An 18,395-nucleotide genomic window follows, 5' to 3' on the forward strand; every position below is an offset into this window, starting at 1 on the left:
ATTTAGGGGATTCAATTTCCATGTCTGTGGAACAGAAAAAGAAATGGCTAAAAAATATTACACAAAACACAAAACAAACCTCTCCTTGCTCGGCGCATTAATTATCTTCCTTGTTTACATCATGCTGGTGATGACGTCATAGACTCTGGGTTGGGCAGGTGTTCACCAAAGTAGACTGTGAAACTGAAACGTTTTAGATCAAATATAGATTATTTTCTGTAGAAATTAAATAGAAAATTAGAAAGAAACTAAATGTAGTTTTACAACTAAATTTAGGGGATTCAATTTCCATGTCTGTGGAACAGAAAAAGAAACGGCTAAAAAATATTAGTGGGGAAGTTCCATATAGGTTAGCCTACGTAAAATGCAATTTTCCAATTTATACATAACATTAAACAATACTGTAGTGCGTTGTGTAATTGTTAAATTATAAGAGTACATGATGCTGTGGTTATTATATTAATATTATTCTCACCCCGTATTTTCTTAATTTTGTTTGCATCATTTTCCATCATGGTATTTGAAAAATAGAAGAAATTACTGCCATTATAACGTTACATTGTTTTTTAAATAAATAATATTTATAAGTACTTTTTTCAATTATTCCAACATTCTGGAATCTTGTTACCTATCTTATTATACTCTTCATTCAGTCACAGTTTGTGTTTACTGCTTTGACAATATTCTATGCAATGCCAATCATGCTAGTAAATACTAGTTACAGAAAGTGAGAATTTCAGAATTGCATTGCCACCTACTGGCAAAATCAGTAAATGTTGCAAGTTATTTAAACTCTTCTTCCTACAATTAAATACATGACCTAAACAGCAAAAGGCAGCAGATTTAGTAGAAGGCCAATGTTTTTTGGAATTTTATATGTCCATATCTAATGCAGATATCAAATGCAGATGTGAATAAATGCACATCAAGCACATCCTGGTTAAAACCCCCAACTGAAGCATCTTGCAAACGATTGTGTTGGCTTTCAACAAACATGCAAGAGCCAACAAGATAGTATTCAAAATAAAACAGTGCAGGTTGTCGTAACTTATTACAGCAGCAATTGTGTGCTGATCTATTCACTTCTCAATTTATTTTTTGCAAATGTCAATGAAGGAGACTCATTTCTTGACAAAAATGAAACCCACTTTAATATTTTACAGTCTGCATTATCTCGGTTTGGGAATTTGACTTGGGAAAAGAAAAGAAAAGACATTCTTAAGGACATGTTAACAAACTGTAACAATACAGCAAATCAAAACAAGTTCCCATTTAGATCTTAAAGGGTTAGTTCACCCAAAATTGAAAATGAGATGTTTATCTGCTTACAACATGTAGGTGTGTTTGTTTCTTCAGTCGAACACAAATGAAGATTTTTAACTCCAACCATTGCTGTGTGTCATATAAAGGTGTGAATAGGTAACAATTCTATGAGAGCAAAACAAACGAAACAAAAAAACATGCTTGGGCAACGTGCACAAAAACCCTGCTGCTCCTGACGACACATTGATTTGTTAAGACACGAACCGATCGGTTTCTGTGAGAAACTGAACGGTATTTTTTTTTTTTACCTCATATCCCGACGAGTCTCATCAAGTTTTCCCATCGGCAGTAACTTCTGTTAGGTGAGGTCAAGCTGGTGCGATCATAGATGTATATATAGATCCTCATCAATCGAATGAGGAATCTACATGGTATATATATGATCGATATGAGGTAAAAAAATAAATACTGTTCTGTTTCTCACAGAAACCGATCGGTTCGTGTCTTAACAAATCAATGTGTCGTCAGAAGCAGCAGGGTTTTTGTGCACGTTGCCTAAGCATGTTTATTTTGTTTGTTTGTTTTGCTCTCATAGAGTTGTTACCTATTCACACCATTATATGACACACAGCAACGGTTGGAGTTAAAAGTCTTCGTGTTCTACTGAAGAAACAGACACACCTATATGTTGGATGCACTGGCGGTAAGCAGATAAACATCTAATTTTCCTTTTTGGGTGAACTAACCCTTTAAACATGGAGCCATTCAACAAGAGATAAAGCAACAACATATGAACTCAACTCATACATCTCCCCATAGTACACAGTTCCAAAAGCCAAGATACTTGTGTAGATTTGTACATTCAATGGCAAATTTTACCTCAAATTTAAGGGTATAAAACAAATACTAGGATACAAATGTCATTCACATAAAGTAGAGTCCATACAGAAGAGCTTAGTTATTTGACTTTGTAAAACCAGGTCTTGTCAGTCCTTTGTAGATGTGAAGCTTTCCTGCCCCTTTGGCTTCAAAGCTGTAGTCTGTGGTGATGTAAGGTAAATCTCCTTCAACTCCATGCTGGAACAAGAGAAAGAGAGGTCAAGTATCAACTGACAAGAAAGAGCCATCAGGTTGGATAAACTGTACTTGATCATTTAGCCATTAAACAAATGTCTACATATTATTTTGCACCCTTATATTCTGTAATGATACTGAAAATTCAGCTTTGTAATACTAATTCAAAAATATTTGTTTATCAAATAAATGCAGCCTTGGTGAGCATAAAATACTTATTCAAAAGAAAATATTACTGACCCCAAGCATTTGAATGATAGTGTATATCGCTGATTCACATACCTGGTTGGTGAGCAATACTTTAGGCAGGGTGATCTCTCCCAGCAGAAGACAGTTCACGTGCCTCAGGACAGAGGGAGACACTGGAGTAACCAGAAAGTACAGACCTCGTGCCATGTCTACCCCTCTCAGAACACCTTAAAAACACAACAGCAGGTAAACAATTGCAGTTTAAGGAAGGTTTTATATCTTTATTTTTTAATAAAAGTTTTGTCATTATTATACTTCTAAGTCTGCATGATGTATAATGAATATTTGTACATATGCTGTACAATTTTACAGAATTTCATCTCAGATCCACATATAAATGCCTTGAATACACACCTAGGCCAACACATTGACAGATAGGAGTTTGGGAGAGTACAACAGGACCTCCTCTGCCCACAACCTTCTCGCTCAGACAGCATAACCCTACTATACTGGCATTGACCGCATAAAAAATGTTGCTGGGTGCAACCTCACAGTGTGTTATCCCTATAGCCACTGATGAGTGTGGGACCTGCAATAAGAGCACAAAAAGGTGTTCACATAAAACATGATCAAAATGTAATTATATATATTTTTTTTTTCTCATCAGTTTAATGGAAAATATTTTTTCGCAATTAACGGAGCATCATAATTTGGGTAGCGCTACATTATATGATCACGCTTTTATTTACAAAAATGCTTTTAAAGCGCTCAAGCGCATCAGGACAAATCAGGAGAATGCACTGTCTGTGTGACTCAAAAACACGACTCGTGCAGAGAAAAGTTTGTCAGATCCACATCATGTTCAGCAGTGGCAGGTCTTCGAGTCAGCGCACCAGTTGCTGTGATGTCTGTCATTAAAGGGGTGGTTGCATATGATTTCACTTTTTTAACTTTAGTTAATGTGTAATATTGCTGCTTGAGCATAAACAGTATCTGCAAAGTTACAGCACTGAAAGTTCAATGCAAACGGAGATGTTGTCTTTTAAAGTTATGGCAGTTTATTGCCTACAAAAACATCCGGTTTGGACTACAACGAGCTTCTTCCTGGGTTGGCGACATCATAAACCCTAGCTATTAACATAAACACTGCCCCAGATGTGACTTCTGCCCGTAATGGTAAGGGGTATGGCGTTTCCGGACAACCTGTGCTTGGCACCTCAGCCAATAAAAATACATGAAACTACAATTTCCATCTAACCAATCTAAGACCATTGCGCTTTTCGGAGGGATGGGCTTCATAGAAGCAGGAAGCAAGCGAGCCGTTCAAGGACAGTGGAGACAGCGGTGTGGAATAAAGGTCAACTATTAAATGTTAATAAAAGACCAAAAGGTACCAGAGAAAATGGTAGCTTTAATAATGTTTAATCTATTTTTTTTTTTTATAATTTATGCAGTGAAGACTATTTCCTAACTGTTAGAGAGGTAGGAAGGCCACAAATACATTTTACATTTATTATTTATGATTATTATTATTATCATCCCATAATTTACTCACCCTCAAGCCATCCTAGGCATGTATGACATTCTTCTTTCAGATGAATACAATTGGAGTTAGATTTAAAAATGTCTTGGCTAGTCCAAGCATTGTAATGGCAGTGAATGGCATGGTAATGAATGGATGCACTTTTTGGGCTCCGAAAAGCCAGGACATTTTTAAATCTACCTCCAATTGTATTCGTCTGAAAAACGAATGTCATATATACCTAGGATAGCTTGAGGGTGACTAAATCATGGGGTCATTTTTAATATTTTTGGTTGAACTATCCCTTTAAGTTCACAAATGAAAAGGTGTTTTTTTTGTAAAAATAAAAAAACAATACATGTTGAAATTTATAACACTCAGTTATACGGAAATGCTGAATATCTATAATTAATGTTTTAAAATTCATAGATATCAATACCAGTATTGGTATCTGATACTGGCCTTCATTCATAAAAAAAAATGCCATTAAACAAACATTTAAAATAACTAAACTATGAAATTATTACAAAATAAATATATAAAAAAACTCCAATGTTATTAATAATGATAAATCACTATTTCATTAAAAAAAAATTTTAGTTACAACAAAATATGTGTGTAAAAATATTAAATGTAAACAAAATTGCAGAGTAAAAAAAAAAAAAAATCAAAATAATGTATATATATTTAAAAAATTTGAATTAAATAAAAACCTGGTAGGGTACGAAGCAGTGGAGCGGGCGGATGGGGTCAGGTTCTGAGGACTGTAGCTTACTGAAGTAGCCGAGCAGAGCCAGGTCTCGCAGCTCATTACTGCGCTGATGTTGCCTAAGAGGAATGCAGGATGGGAATTTACTTTGGTTTGTAAAGTATAACTAACCAAAAATTACCTAGTTAAATCTTCACTGCGAGAACTGCCAAATGATCACAGTTAAAATCGAAAAGGTGCAGCTGGCTGCCTTACATTTCTCCAGGTGTCCCAGCGCCTTCGAACTCTGATTGGACACTGAGAAATACATGAGATCGAATGGTGAGGTAACTGCCTGGCTCCTCTGTCAAGGTGGATGGCGTCGGAGGATGCGTCTGCCAGCCATGGGCAATTCTGAGGAACTCTGGGGTGAGAAGTTGACACTGTGACGTATTTCCGAAACTCAGCTGCACTACATGCGTAACGGAAAAAAGACGAATAAGGTCTACTAGTATCTGAAAGCCATGGCCTGTGAAAGAGAGAAAAACAATTGTTAGCAAGTTAGCACCATAAACTCAAATGAAAAAATGTATCATATACAAAAAAATAAAGAATTGATATATTTACTAGGGCTATCAATGAAAACAAAAATTGAATAATGTCTCTAACTGGTTTGACAGCCCTAAAATTTGCAAAAATATTCAAGATCCAATAATGAGTCCATATTTCTGCAATTCAAATCAATATTCCTATTTTATTGCCTTTAATGTGCAATGTTTTTGCTGACCTTTGATCCAGCCCATAGTATTGATGATGACAGGACTCTCTCCATTGACATGGCGCCAGAGGGATTTGAGAGACTCCAGATACCGATCAATGTCAGCTTCACAATCTGCCTGACCATAATACACCATGTGCTTTGGGTCACGCATGTGTGTGAAAGGAGGCCCTAAAGAAAGAACAACACAAATCACTAACATGTCCACCAACATGCTAAATTTAAGACACTGTTTCTTACATATCTATAGTACAAAGCTCTTCAGAATCTGTTTAAATTATATTGATGACATTTTTTTACTTCATTTGGCTATATAGAAATGGGTATGCCACATACCCAGCAGTGGCTCTGTTACTGTGCATAAGGAAAGGCATCCAGGAGGGGTGAACTCAGTCTGGCCTAGATCACACTCCAAATACTCCACACTTACAGTGCTGCACACACAAGAAGGTAGAGAGATGTATATCACCTTGAAATTACAATGCTTGCAAATTTCTAACCATCATGCTTACAGCTTGGCATGCAGGCTAGCCTACAAAAAAAACAAGATCGTTCTCAATTCATCAATTCATTACTAAACTGATAAAATGAACTGGTTGAACTCACTGATTGAGCAGGTTGTTAATAAGGTACCGATTGAAGGTGGACTTCCCAGCGGATTTCCCCCCACACACAAGAATTACAGGACACCGGTCAAATTCCCCTTTGGACAAAAAAAAAAAAAAAAAACATTGTACATTGCTTTAGACTGAACACACTTACACATTAATTGTATAAGTAAATTGTGGGATTTGTTGACAGGACTTGATTCAAAAGCAGGGAACAAATTAGTTAATTGGGGTTGCAAATTGCATTGATTTACTAGAACGAGGGACTGAACACTTAATTTGTAGCCACAATATTTTTGTCCATGTCATATGGGGGGGATCTATACATTTCACAGAGCACAAAATTTTTATTTTCTCTACATATGCATTTAGAATTGAAAATCTACACTTAACGTGGCAGTTCACCACAAAATGAAAATTCTGTGATTCACAAGCTCTTGATGTAGTTGATATATCAGGTACAGTACTTTTTTTATGGAAATCAATCTGTAAACTAAACAGGGAACCCACTCTGTTGGTATATTCTATAATATTTAAGGTTAAAGTTTTTTGTTGTTTATATATCTGTGTGGTGTTTTAATATGCTTTAAAGGTCCCGTTCTTAGCGATTCCATCTTTCAAACTTTAGTTAGTGTGTAATGTTGCTGTTAGAGCATAAATAATTCCTGAAAAATTATAAAGCTCAAAGTTCAATGCCAAGCGAGATATTTTATTTAACTGAAGTTCCCTTTCAAAGCCTACAGCAAACGGCCGGTTTGGACTACAGCAGGAAGTGCAGGGATGTAATGACGTCACTAGAACCGTTTGTTGACTAACCCTCCGCCCACAAGAACACGCAAAATAGGGGGCGTGGTCTTGTTGCTCTCCCACGTGGAGAAGAACACGCATTCAGCGCTGGCATCTCCCCGTTATGGTAAGAGGCGGGACCTTTCCGGGCAAAGTGCGCTAAGCTGCTGTCCAATCACAACACGGGAAGCGCTGGCCCAATCAGAACTCGTTACGTATTTCTGAAGGAGGGACTTCATAGAACAAGGAAATCATCAGGATGTTTTTAGGACAGAGGAAACAGCGGTGTTCAGATAAGTAAATTGTGTGAAAAATACTGTTTTTTACACGCGAAACATGAACTCATGTTATATTGCACACTGTAAACATAATCAAAGCTTCGAAATTCAAAAACATGGTTTGAAACTTGTAACTAATCCCGTCATTGTGTGGGATGGGGCTTTTCCAATCATTATTTCTATGGATGCTGATTTTTTAGAAGGCAGCTCTCTGACTCTGAGATGGCGAACGGGAACAATAGTTTGAACAACTACTAAAATATACCTTCCCAGGCACTGAGCAAACTGCTTATAGCTTCTCTGCAGCTAGGTGACGTCACCAAACCCTGCGCACAGGGTCCACGCAAAGCTGTTACACCCACGGCTGACAGAACGGGGTTATAGATGGCAGCCTGAGACTTCATCTCCTTCTGCAAAATGCATAAACAGAGACACAAATATATGTGTTGCAATGCCAGGGACCTCAAACTATGTTGAAAAAGCCAACCATGTCTAAATTATTCTGAAAGTCAACCTACAAATATCTTGCATAGAGTTGCCTTTGCATATTAAACTGGGAATGTATTTTAACATTATAAACAATATACACATCAGCTATTTGAACATGAGCATGCAAAATCAGAAATGTCACGACTTACCGAGTTGAGGCCGAAGATCTCTGCGAGTTCTGAGAAGCTGGTGAGAAAGCGAGTGAGTGGTGTGTCTAGAGGTTCCAGAAGCACCACGCAGGAGTCCGAGTCCACCTCACTCATGAGCCTTTTACTTGGCTCTAGACATAAAAAGACAAATTGCAACAATTTTAGAAAGTAGGTGCAGGTAGAAACTAAAGGGATCACTATAGGTGTAAACTGTTTTTTCAGGCACTGGCTAATTTTGAGATACTTGGCTTTTCATAACGCGTTTGTACTAGTGGAAATAAAACATCCAAAATACTATTTTAGGTGTTTATTATCTATTTTTGTCTGTATAATTCAAATGTAATGCATATCTTTTAAGGTGTTTTTTTTCTTTTTTAAAATGAGCTTTTTCCTCAGGTGTCAAGTCAGAAAGCGCCACTTCAGTAGTCCTTACATACACCAAACATTACAGTTTTACTCACATCTATATTCTGAAGGTTTTACAGAGTGTTGGCTCATATAACATTTCTCTGATTTTATACTATGATATATTATATTATTTTTTTACATTTAATTACTAAAATCAAGATGATTTTTTGTCTGACCTGTTGACTGTATTTTATGATTAATGCAGTAATAAAAAGAGATATGCAAAAAAAGCACTGGCAACAAAATAAAAAGAATTTCGAACAAGGCTTTATCCAATGTTCAGAGTATGCAAATTAGTGCATTAGAGCAATTTAATTAGATAATGCCTTATTTGCATAATTAAACAATTCAGAAAACTAGTACAAACATCTTAATGTAATCAATCAACTGGGGAAGTAGTGATGTCTATCAGTTATGTTTTACCCTATTAACCTGGGATGCCTTGGCTTATGCCGCCTTCCCGTGCTATCGGAAATTTGATAATTCCCACTTCTGACGTCGTGATTACGAGCTCATGCCATTCAAATTTGGAAATGGGAGGGTGTGCAATTTTTACCTAGGAAACTCGTATTCACGATAATTCCGAGAGCACGTGAAGGCAGCATTAAAGGGCGATACAAGGGTGAGGAAAAAAAAGGTCATTAAAAGTTGTATAGGCCAGGTTTCACATTTAACAATTAAGCCAGGCTTAGGCCTTAGCTCAATTAGGAAATTTAAGTAGATTTTATAAATGTGTCTTAGAAAGAAAAGAAAAAAACATGACTTGATGAACCGTGAATCTTGAGACAAAACAATGGCACTGACAAATTTTAAGATAAGTCAGAAAGTTTCTTTTAGTTAAGACAGCTCAAACATGAATTTTAGATTGGGACTAGGCTTATGCCACCTTCAAATGCTATTAGAAATGTGATAATTCCACCTTCTGAAGTCGTGATTACGAGCTTCACAATAATTCCGATAGCAAGTGAAGGCAGCATTAAGCCTTGTGAAATCAGCAAATAAAAGGTATTAATGAGGCTTCTTGTGATGCTACCTGAAGAGAAATAATTGCGAACAATGGCTTTGGCTTCCAGCAGCCCCTCTTTCTTCTTCTTGCTGGAGGGGGGGTTGTTTCCTAAGGCTTTGATGGTAAGAGGGCAGTGAGACGGTGGCGAGAACAGGGGGTAAGGTTGTTGGCCCTCCTCAATGGTGAAGCCCAGCACCTCTACATGACCATAGAGGCAAGTGAGCAGGCACTTTCCACGGAAACACAAGACCTGCACAGACATCAGACACAAAAGTCAGCCTATGTGCAGAAAACAGCGATTGACTTATATATTGGTCAGGCTGATTAATCGGCAGCAACTTTGGCAGCAATTTGTTGTAATGTTAACACTCACAATGTTAATACTAAAAAAATGATAAAAGGTATATACAAATATTAACAACAAGACTTGGTAGTTGCCTCTTATGTTAGTATCAGATATTCTAGCCTTAGTTTTCATTGAATTTGAGCAATTTTATGATCTCACCCAATTCACACTACACTGACAGAAAGCAAAAAAAGACACTGTCAGATCATCGGAGTCTTGGTATCTGTTTGAACCTTCGCCGATTGAACATGCTGAATTGGAATTAGAAGTGACGTGCTGTAATCTGGTGACTTTTGCCGTCGGACTGCATCTGTCGGTGCAGTGTGAATTGGGTTTAAGGTGTATCAATATGCATCCGCTGTTGAAAAGCTCATTCTGGTCAACCACAAGTGGTAATCCAGGCATTAAACAATTGCAAGAACTACACAAGCACACATAAACAAAACATATCACTGATTCAACATCATAGTGGTTAAATGCTGATATTATCTGTCTACCTGGCCTTGTTTCATGACTAAAACCGCACGGTTGTGGGTTTGGTCAAGGTGGGCATAGAATTGAAGATCATCCTCTTCCTGCTGGTCTGTGTCAGGTATTGTAGAACTTTCCATGCCATTCTGAAGAACACTATTGGCATATTCACTCCATTCTTGTGAGTCCACTGAAGAGCTGCTGTCATCCAGTTCCGTGCCTCCATTTGTGTGGCCATGATCAAAAGTCACAGAAGTGGGCTTTACCTTTACCTCCTCGGCACAACTGGTTTCAGGGACAAAAGTCACAGGCTTTGCACACAACTTCTTCAACCGTTTTATTGTGGGTTTTTCCCTTTTAGCTATCTGTTGCTCCAACTTTGCAGTCCCAGGACTTGTATTTAGGAGAGTTGAGTCCAGGCTGCGTGTTTTTTTGTGCCATTTATTCTTACTGTGACGTTTGGTGGCATTCCGTTGCTCATGTTGGGACCGAGAAGAAACCTTGTGTACTTTCATTGTCAACCAATGAACTCCAACGAGGCTAAAAACAACATAAATCCAGGGCAGGGGAACACCTGTAAAGGAAGAGAGCAATGAAGGAATCACTAAAAATGTTGTAAATAAGAAATGAAGGGGGGAAAATGACTTCTGGATATAAGTAGAGAAACACAGACAGCTAGTTAATTTATTCAGTTGGTAAAATATGGTGAAAAATTGTTGCATCATATTATTACCAACCACTAGTTAGATCATTTGTTGTTAAACTATGATTCTGAAAGCCACATTAATGGTTGTAAGTTCACTGACCTGTTTGTAGAGAGAACTGGCGATTCTCCTGGTGCAAGATTTGAATCAAAGTTTGTGTGAATATGCTGTTGTTTCAATGTACCTGGCAGTGGCACCATGCAAACATCAAAATCACGCACGATGCTGTTGTGCTTTCACTCCACTAATCGATACGAAGCCGTTTATTTCCCCTTTTTAATCTGCTTTAATGACCGCATTGTGAATGTTTTGGGAATGCGTTTGAAAGCATACATATAAGAGAAACAGAGATGAAACGTACTACATGTTAAATATACAACTCGTTGGCTAACAGGAACGATTTTGTGCAGCACTGGCGCCTCACAGTTAACGTATGTGCCACGTGATGGACAGAAACAGACTTCCCGGAGTTTAAATGAACTTTAATTCTACACTGCCTTTCTGAATTAATATTTCACTATAAAATACTTAACCATAACTATCAAAAATGTTATACAATCGAAGAATTAGTGTTATTTTGGTTGCATGAGCTAAACAATTTAATCAGCGCGTATGTTAAGAAAGTCACACTCAGCGTAATGGATTGAATGGCCAACAGAGCTCAAACAATATTGCAACGTCACTTCCTGTTTCTGTTTCAACATGGCTTCTTGTTGTTTAGCCCAAATTAAGCATTTGATGCTATGTAATATATAAGTAACTCACTATATTACATTAAGCATATATGTCGAGTTTCAGTATATGAAAAGAAACATGAGAGCAATGACATAATTTATGCGAAAGGTGAGTCTTACACAGTTGATTGTGCGGCGAGTAGTTTAGGGAGCGTCAGTAAAATGCGGACATCGTGGTTAACGTTTAGGTAATATTAATTAGTTAATCAGATAATTAATCTGTCAGAGTCATGCGCATTGTATGGGCAAGCATTGTTGAACATGGATAGATGAAAATGTGCAGATTTATTATGTGTACTGTTTCATATAACGAGTTTAGCCAAAATAAGTAAGATCTTGGAATAACCAACTATGCTTGTAAAATAATATTTGCAGTATTTCAAGAATTTGTTAAAGTTGCATGACCTCAAACATTATAATATAATAAGATATTATCTTCATGAAACATTTATTAATAATGACAGTATAGTAATAAAACCCGACCAGGCTGACCTTTTATTTTATTTTATGCACAGTTTTTATTATTATTATTATTATTATTATTATTATTATTATTATTATTATTATTATTATTATGAGCATTATTATGAGCATTATTATTATTATTATTATTATAAATATCCATGAATACAATTAATAATAGTGTTTAATAAAATATGTAAATATGTAAAAAGAACAATACAACCATTATATCTTCTTGAAATATTTATTAATAATGACAAAAAAAATTATCAAAAACACACCAGAACAGGCACATTTTTTTTATTGTTTTTTATATTTCTTAGTTTTTATTATTCTTATTATTATCATCATCATCATAAATATCCATAAAAAATTGTAAAATCATTATTTTGTATTAATTATTATTAATTAAAGTAGTAATAATACTAAATAGTAAATATGTAATAAATAATGACACAATTTTTATCAAAAACACACCAGAACAGGCACATTTTTTATTGTTTTTTTTTATATTTCTTAGTTTTTATTATTATTATTATTATTATTATTATTATTATTATAAATATCCATAACAAATTGTAAAATCATTATTTTTTATTATTATTAATTAAAGTAGTAATAATTTAATATATATTAATTATATATACAATTTATTTTAAATATAATATTTATAATATAAATTTATACATTTATGTTGTCGTTGTCTTTATCTTAAATGTCATTCAAATAAAATCATTGATTGAAATGAAATTGATGTGTCCTGCATGTCTAGATGGAGATGCCTGCTAAAAGGACCTCACATGCTCAGCGTGTACTGTCCTTGCTCAACCAACAGAGGGGTCTAGGCCACTTCTGTGATGCCATGCTGAACACAGCAAGTGGGCAGGTGCATCTGGCCCATCGAAATGTTCTTGCCTGCTTCAGCCACCTGTTCCAGGAACCCAGTTCAAACACACCGTGTATACAGATCGACCTGCCATTAGAGTGCCCTGATGATGGGCTTGAGCTGCTGCTTCATTTTTTTTACACTGGTGAACTCCAGTCAGATGACAGCAATTTAGAAAAGATTCAGAATGCAGCTTTTGGACTGTCAGTGCCAGATTGTCTCATACCTTGCCAGGGTTCGCCAGGTGTAGAGACTTTGCAGTCACCTGCTGCCTTGAGTGAAGATGAGGAAGCCAAACCACTGTTCCCTCTCACATCTGCAGACCCTCAGCCTAATCCGACCCCGAAAGGAAAGACTAGATCTGGGCAGAGGACGAAAAATAAACCTGATGCATGCAGATTCGGTTCACCGGTCATAGCTAGCGATGATGACAGCTCTGTTTCGACGTCTACTACCACCACCCGTTCTGGAAGGCGTGTAAAAGGGCCCAAGCGACTAGTTGGCGAAAGTCCCATGTCTGCTGTTATGAGGCAGGGAGCTGGAAGGAGAAAACCCTCATCTCTGGATGAGAGAGAGCAGGAGACTGCTGCCACTGAGGAAGGAGATCAATTCAAACATCAAGGCACGAGTGAGGCTGAGGTACTCTAAACATTTATATTCACCCAGAAGATATTTATTTTTTCAAATAATTTAAACCCAATTATCTATTTCTCCTAGGTAGAATGCTTTGGTCTGACACTGAAAATCTAATGCACTGATTATTAAAATTTCTATAATTCATGTGTTCTGATTTTCATTTCATACTACATCAAAATAATTTTTACCTGTAATCTGTATTATATTTACTATTGTGTCTCTATAATCAGGTGGATGGATCTTTTGATGATCAAAATGACGACGACGACGATGATGATGATGATAATGACGACGATGACGGAGATGGGAGTATGGATATGCTTAAAGAGGGAACCGATGAAGAGTATATGCCTCATGATTCACCTTGCTCGACCCCAAAGACTCCACGGGGAAAGCGCAAACAACAACAAAAAAGTACTAATAAAGAGAATGGGGAAGGAACTTCTAAAAACAGCAAGAAAGGCTCTGTCCAATGTCCAACATGTCACAAAACATTCCTCAGCAAGTACTACTTGAAAGTCCACAACAGGTATGTGCACACTATCCTTCTAAACTTTAGTTTTGGCAATAATTAGTAATAGTTTTTTGATAGAAGTAAGGTTAGGGACAGGTTTGGTGGTATAGGTAGGTTTGAGAGGTAAGGTTTGAGGGATGGTGCTGCAATTGCATGCAGGTTCTTAAAAAAAGGATTATGTAAAACCATGTATTTACACAATAATTGCATTGCATCAAATGATTCATTTAAATGTTAGGACATAGTTAAAGACTTTTAATATAAAGTGGGGCCGAACTTTTGTATTTGTATATCACTTTTTTTTTTTTTTAGAAATGTGTAATATTTAAACAGACAATACACAGTTGCTTGTTTTCATTTTACATATTCTATTACGTCTTTCCCTAACACCACCATATATTTCATATCTTCCTTCCTGTTCTTTTGATCAACAAGCATTTAGTTATTGTGCAAATTGTACTTCCTCTTTTGCACACAACACATGCGCTTTGCTTAAATCATTAAGAAATTCAAATCTGATGTGGACAAAACTGTTCAAAGATCTGAACTAAGGCTATCTGGTAATTGTAATTGAATTAATTGGTTTTGTAATGAATTAATATGATCCTGCGTTCTGTCTGCAAGGAGACATACAGGGGAGAAGCCCTTTAAATGTTCTAAATGTGGGAAGTGCTACTATAGGAAGGAAAACCTGCTGGAGCATGAAGCCAGGAATTGTCTTAGCAGAACAGAGGTGGTGAGTATGATAATGAGGGACAATTTAAAATATGCACGCATGTAATAGAAATAACCATAATGTATCCTTTTTGGTTACTGTTACACAATGGCAAATGACTTGATGCACCTTTTTAAAATTTGTGTTAGGTGTTTACGTGTGCAAAATGTGGCATGACCTTTAAAAAGCGACATGAGCTGCGTCTTCACACAGTCACACACACAGGAGAGATGCCCAACAAGGTACATCATCCATTTTGGAGGTCAGATGTGACCTTTTATCTACGGACATTTTGCTAACGTAATTTTATTTGTCATATTAGTGCACATCATGCCCTGAGCAGTTCATGCAGAAGAAAGATCTCAGGATCCACATGATTAAAATCCATGGAGCTCCTAAACCACACGCTGTAAGTCACTCTAATGCTAATAACTTGGTTTGCATTACCATAATGCCTTGCCATTGAAAATTAAATCAAATATCAGATCAAATGTTATGGTATTACTAATAAAAGTTATGCATTTTTGTCATGTGTGTTGTCTAGTGTTCATTGTGTCCCAAGTGTTTCCTGTCCCGCACTGAGCTACGCCTGCATGAGGCGGCCAAACATCGTGGTGAGAAACTGTTTGTGTGTGAGGAGTGCGGCCACCGGGCCTCCAGCCGCAACGGCCTGCAAATGCACATCAAAGCCATTCACAGGCATGTGACATATTGCCTCACGGATTATGAGCATAAAGACACAAAGAACTGAAACATGTTATTTAGGTCTGTCCGCTCTTCAAAGATGAGGCTGTTAGCAAATGCATCATGCATGCGTGTGGCCAGCCGACAATCTGAAGGGATCTGATGTGATGTTTGTGTGTGTAATCAGTTTTGCTTGTTTCGAGTTTACCGGTTGAATTAATGCTGAGCCACATTTGTTGCGCTTCTCTTCAGAAATGAGCGTCCTTATGTGTGTGAGTTCTGCAATCATGCTTTTACCCAGAAAGCCAATCTCAACATGCACCTTCGAACACACACTGGAGAGAAACCTTTCCAGTGTCACCTCTGTGGCAAGACGTTTCGCACACAAGGTAACTTTTCCTTTGCCATTTAGATTTCCAATTCATTCATTATAATGGAAGTTTCTCTATTACTTTTGTGTTGTTAACCAAATGTTTGCTGATTGTGTGAGCAGCGAGTCTGGACAAACACCACCGCACACACACAGGAGAGCGGCCGTTTAGTTGTGAGTTTTGTGAGCAACGCTTTACTGAGAAAGGTCCTCTATTACGCCACATAGCCAGCAAACACCAAGAAGGCAGACCGCACTTCTGCCACATCTGCAACAAAAGTTTTAAAGGTAAGATATCTGGTGAGGTATACATAAAGAGGTATACAATTACACGTTTGAGGCAATTTGGCGAGAAATGGTATACTTGCACGGATGGATGGACGATAGATAGATAGATATTATTATATTATATTATATTATAATTATTAATTGATAATTGTCAACAACATGAATATCTCTATAACAGTTAAATGTTTTTGATTATTTTCTATTATATTTGACCTGAATGACCTGAATATATTTCCCATTGTTGATTTAACAATATAATTGTATATATTTTATACAATTTATATATAATTAATATCTAACTATAAGCATTTATTTATTAAGTTAAATAATATAAATACATGTTGTATAAATTATATTGTTTTTATTTATTAAAAAAACAAGAATAGATGAAAAGCAATAATTTAAAGTGTTGAATAATAATTTATATCCCATGATGCCTCATCAGCCATCGAGCAGCTCCGTGTTCATGTACGACGTCACAAAGGCATGAGAAAATTTGAGTGTTCTGAATGTGGTTACAAGTTTACTAGACAGGTACGAATTAGTTGTATTCATGGATTCACATATCAGAAAAATGATTTACTTGAGATCTCGAGAGCTCAGTGTCTCTATCTTGCTTTTGACAGGCACATTTGCGACGACACTCACAGATCCACAACCGCGTGGAGAACTATAACCCCAGACAAAGACGGTTGCGTAACCTGATTGTGGAGGATGAGAATGCAGCAGCCTCATCTAGTCCTCCCAGCCAGACAGAGGTTCAGGCAGGATCAGGGGACATGGTTAACCTGGTTATCCAGCCAGAGGCGGTTGTGGTGGAACAGGTCGCCTCAGCCTCTGTTGGAGCAACAGGAGAGCAGGCCACATATTCAGTGACTGATGGATCAGTGAATGGTGAACAGACTGGGTTTGTTCTGACTGGAAGGACTGATGGTGGAATCGCGCAGACGCCCTTCACTGTAGCAGATGTGATGGAGCAGACACTGCTAGTGACCAACGCGTACCCCATCCATCAGTCCAGTGTGGTGGTGGAACTGTCCAACGCTGAAGCTGATGGGAAAGTTTAAATGGAGACTTCTGACTCCAGAACAAAGACATGTAGAGGGGGGTTCATGTTGGAGTATGCAGTTTAAGAGTTTAAAAAGTCATTGAGACATGTACAGCATTGTAAATAAACCGCTTTCTTGCATGACATTCAGGTAAGAAATAGTTTTGATAATTTATTATCTTCAGCGAAGTTCATTTGGAAATTATGCAAAAACAGAGGACTCTGTTGTATTAAGCATGACATGACACAAGATCAACTTGAGGTTTCTATAACCACATTTTTGGGATAAGAAACTGTCTACTGTACTCAGTAGAAGTAATTTGAGTCTGATGTCTACAAAAATACATTGTTCCTAATCTAAAAAATTACAAATTTTGCTTGAAAATGTTTTTTCTCTGTTTGGATGAACAGTCAAAACTTAAAGCTTTTTATTCTATAAGTTAAAAGTTAAATCTTATTTCTACCATCTACGACTGACACTTTAAACTGCAAGATTTTGACAAATTTGGACTTGATTACATACAGCCAGAGTTCTTGTAAGAGAATGTCATGATTTACTCAGCATCTGGATTTCATAATGTAAACTGAATAAAAGACTTTTGTAAATCAAGTGAAAACAGTCATAAATATCATGTATACTCTTTTTCTTAGAATAAACCATTAAAACATAAATCTAAGTCTGTGTTTATTCACTTTTCTATGCACTTCTTGTCTAATGATTTGAAGCACTTATTACTTATTCAATTGTATTTAAAAATACTTAAACTGTGATTTAAAAAAAGCTAAAATACACAAATACATTTTTTTTAATAATGTGCTGCGATAAATAGTTCACAATAAAACCAGGGTTGAGACATTTCATAACATTACCTAACATTTCTGATTTTATGTTGACTTCCTAATCTTTCAGTTTTATCTTCATTGTAATGTGTGCTAGATGATCTACTGGATATTCACTGTGCTTGAGCTGAAGCCTGTTTCTGCATCCTTATATACTGTCTTCCACTGATTGATTCCAGAGGGCAGGATGTACCAATCGCAGTCACACAAACAGTTTCTCAAATTAGATTGTCTAGCACAAACAGTTGTACAGAACATTTGAATGATAAAAATGTATGCCAGACATTTGGTCTCTCAAGATCTTGCTTTTCACATGCATGAAAAGAGCAAAAGTAAAAGCACTTAAAGCTACACTGTGTTATTTTTCCCCATCTAGTGGTGAAAAGGTATATGACCATCCAGGAAATAATAGTTTCTGTTCCTCTCAATTCTGATTTCGTTTTAACTCCTACGGTGGCC

General features: G+C 36.7%; 2 protein-coding genes across 2 annotated transcripts; one reads left to right on the top strand and one right to left on the bottom strand.

The window, feature by feature from the left end:
• Positions 1-1,877: 1,877 nt before the first annotated feature.
• Positions 1,878-11,181, bottom strand: nol9 (nucleolar protein 9). Its single transcript, XM_067446174.1, has 13 exons — positions 10,862-11,181; positions 10,082-10,629; positions 9,266-9,488; positions 7,825-7,955; positions 7,452-7,596; positions 6,121-6,217; positions 5,851-5,948; positions 5,524-5,685; positions 5,013-5,265; positions 4,762-4,876; positions 2,941-3,115; positions 2,620-2,753; positions 1,878-2,340 (listed from the first exon to the last, which is right to left on the bottom strand). The coding sequence occupies exons 2-13, from the start codon at positions 10,568-10,570 to the stop codon at positions 2,218-2,220; spliced, it is 2,145 nt and encodes a 714-aa protein (XP_067302275.1). The 5' UTR covers positions 10,571-10,629; positions 10,862-11,181; the 3' UTR covers positions 1,878-2,217.
• Positions 11,182-11,447: 266 nt separating this feature from the next.
• On the top strand, positions 11,448-17,762 carry zbtb48 (zinc finger and BTB domain containing 48). The gene is made up of 11 exons (XM_067446173.1): positions 11,448-11,602; positions 12,728-13,480; positions 13,708-14,006; positions 14,616-14,727; positions 14,856-14,948; positions 15,029-15,115; positions 15,251-15,405; positions 15,643-15,779; positions 15,884-16,048; positions 16,494-16,582; positions 16,675-17,762. The coding sequence occupies exons 1-11, from the start codon at positions 11,594-11,596 to the stop codon at positions 17,113-17,115; spliced, it is 2,340 nt and encodes a 779-aa protein (XP_067302274.1). The 5' UTR covers positions 11,448-11,593; the 3' UTR covers positions 17,116-17,762.
• The last annotated feature ends 633 nt before the right edge of the window (positions 17,763-18,395 follow it).

The sequence above is a fragment of the Pseudorasbora parva genome, chromosome 6, assembly GCF_024679245.1.
Source record: "Pseudorasbora parva isolate DD20220531a chromosome 6, ASM2467924v1, whole genome shotgun sequence".
Classification (NCBI taxonomy): Eukaryota; Metazoa; Chordata; class Actinopteri; order Cypriniformes; family Gobionidae; genus Pseudorasbora; species Pseudorasbora parva.

What these genes read in the sequence shown, in the direction of transcription:
- nol9 (XM_067446174.1), bottom strand. Translation starts at nt 10,570, where the DNA reads ATGAAAGTACACAAGGTTTCTTCTCGGTCCCAACATGAGCAACGGAAT. An exon ending in TCGCAATTATTTCTCTTCAG is followed by an intron (nt 7,956 to 9,265) that starts GTAGCATCACAA and finishes TTTTATGTCTAG; the next exon opens with AGCCAAGTAAAAGGCTCATG. An exon ending in AGTAACAGAGCCACTGCTGG is followed by an intron (nt 5,686 to 5,850) that starts GTATGTGGCATA and finishes TTCTTTCTTTAG; the next exon opens with GGCCTCCTTTCACACACATG.
- zbtb48 (XM_067446173.1), top strand. An exon ending in GTCTTAGCAGAACAGAGGTG is followed by an intron (nt 14,728 to 14,855) that starts GTGAGTATGATA and finishes AATTTGTGTTAG; the next exon opens with GTGTTTACGTGTGCAAAATG. An exon ending in CAGGAGAGATGCCCAACAAG is followed by an intron (nt 14,949 to 15,028) that starts GTACATCATCCA and finishes TTGTCATATTAG; the next exon opens with TGCACATCATGCCCTGAGCA.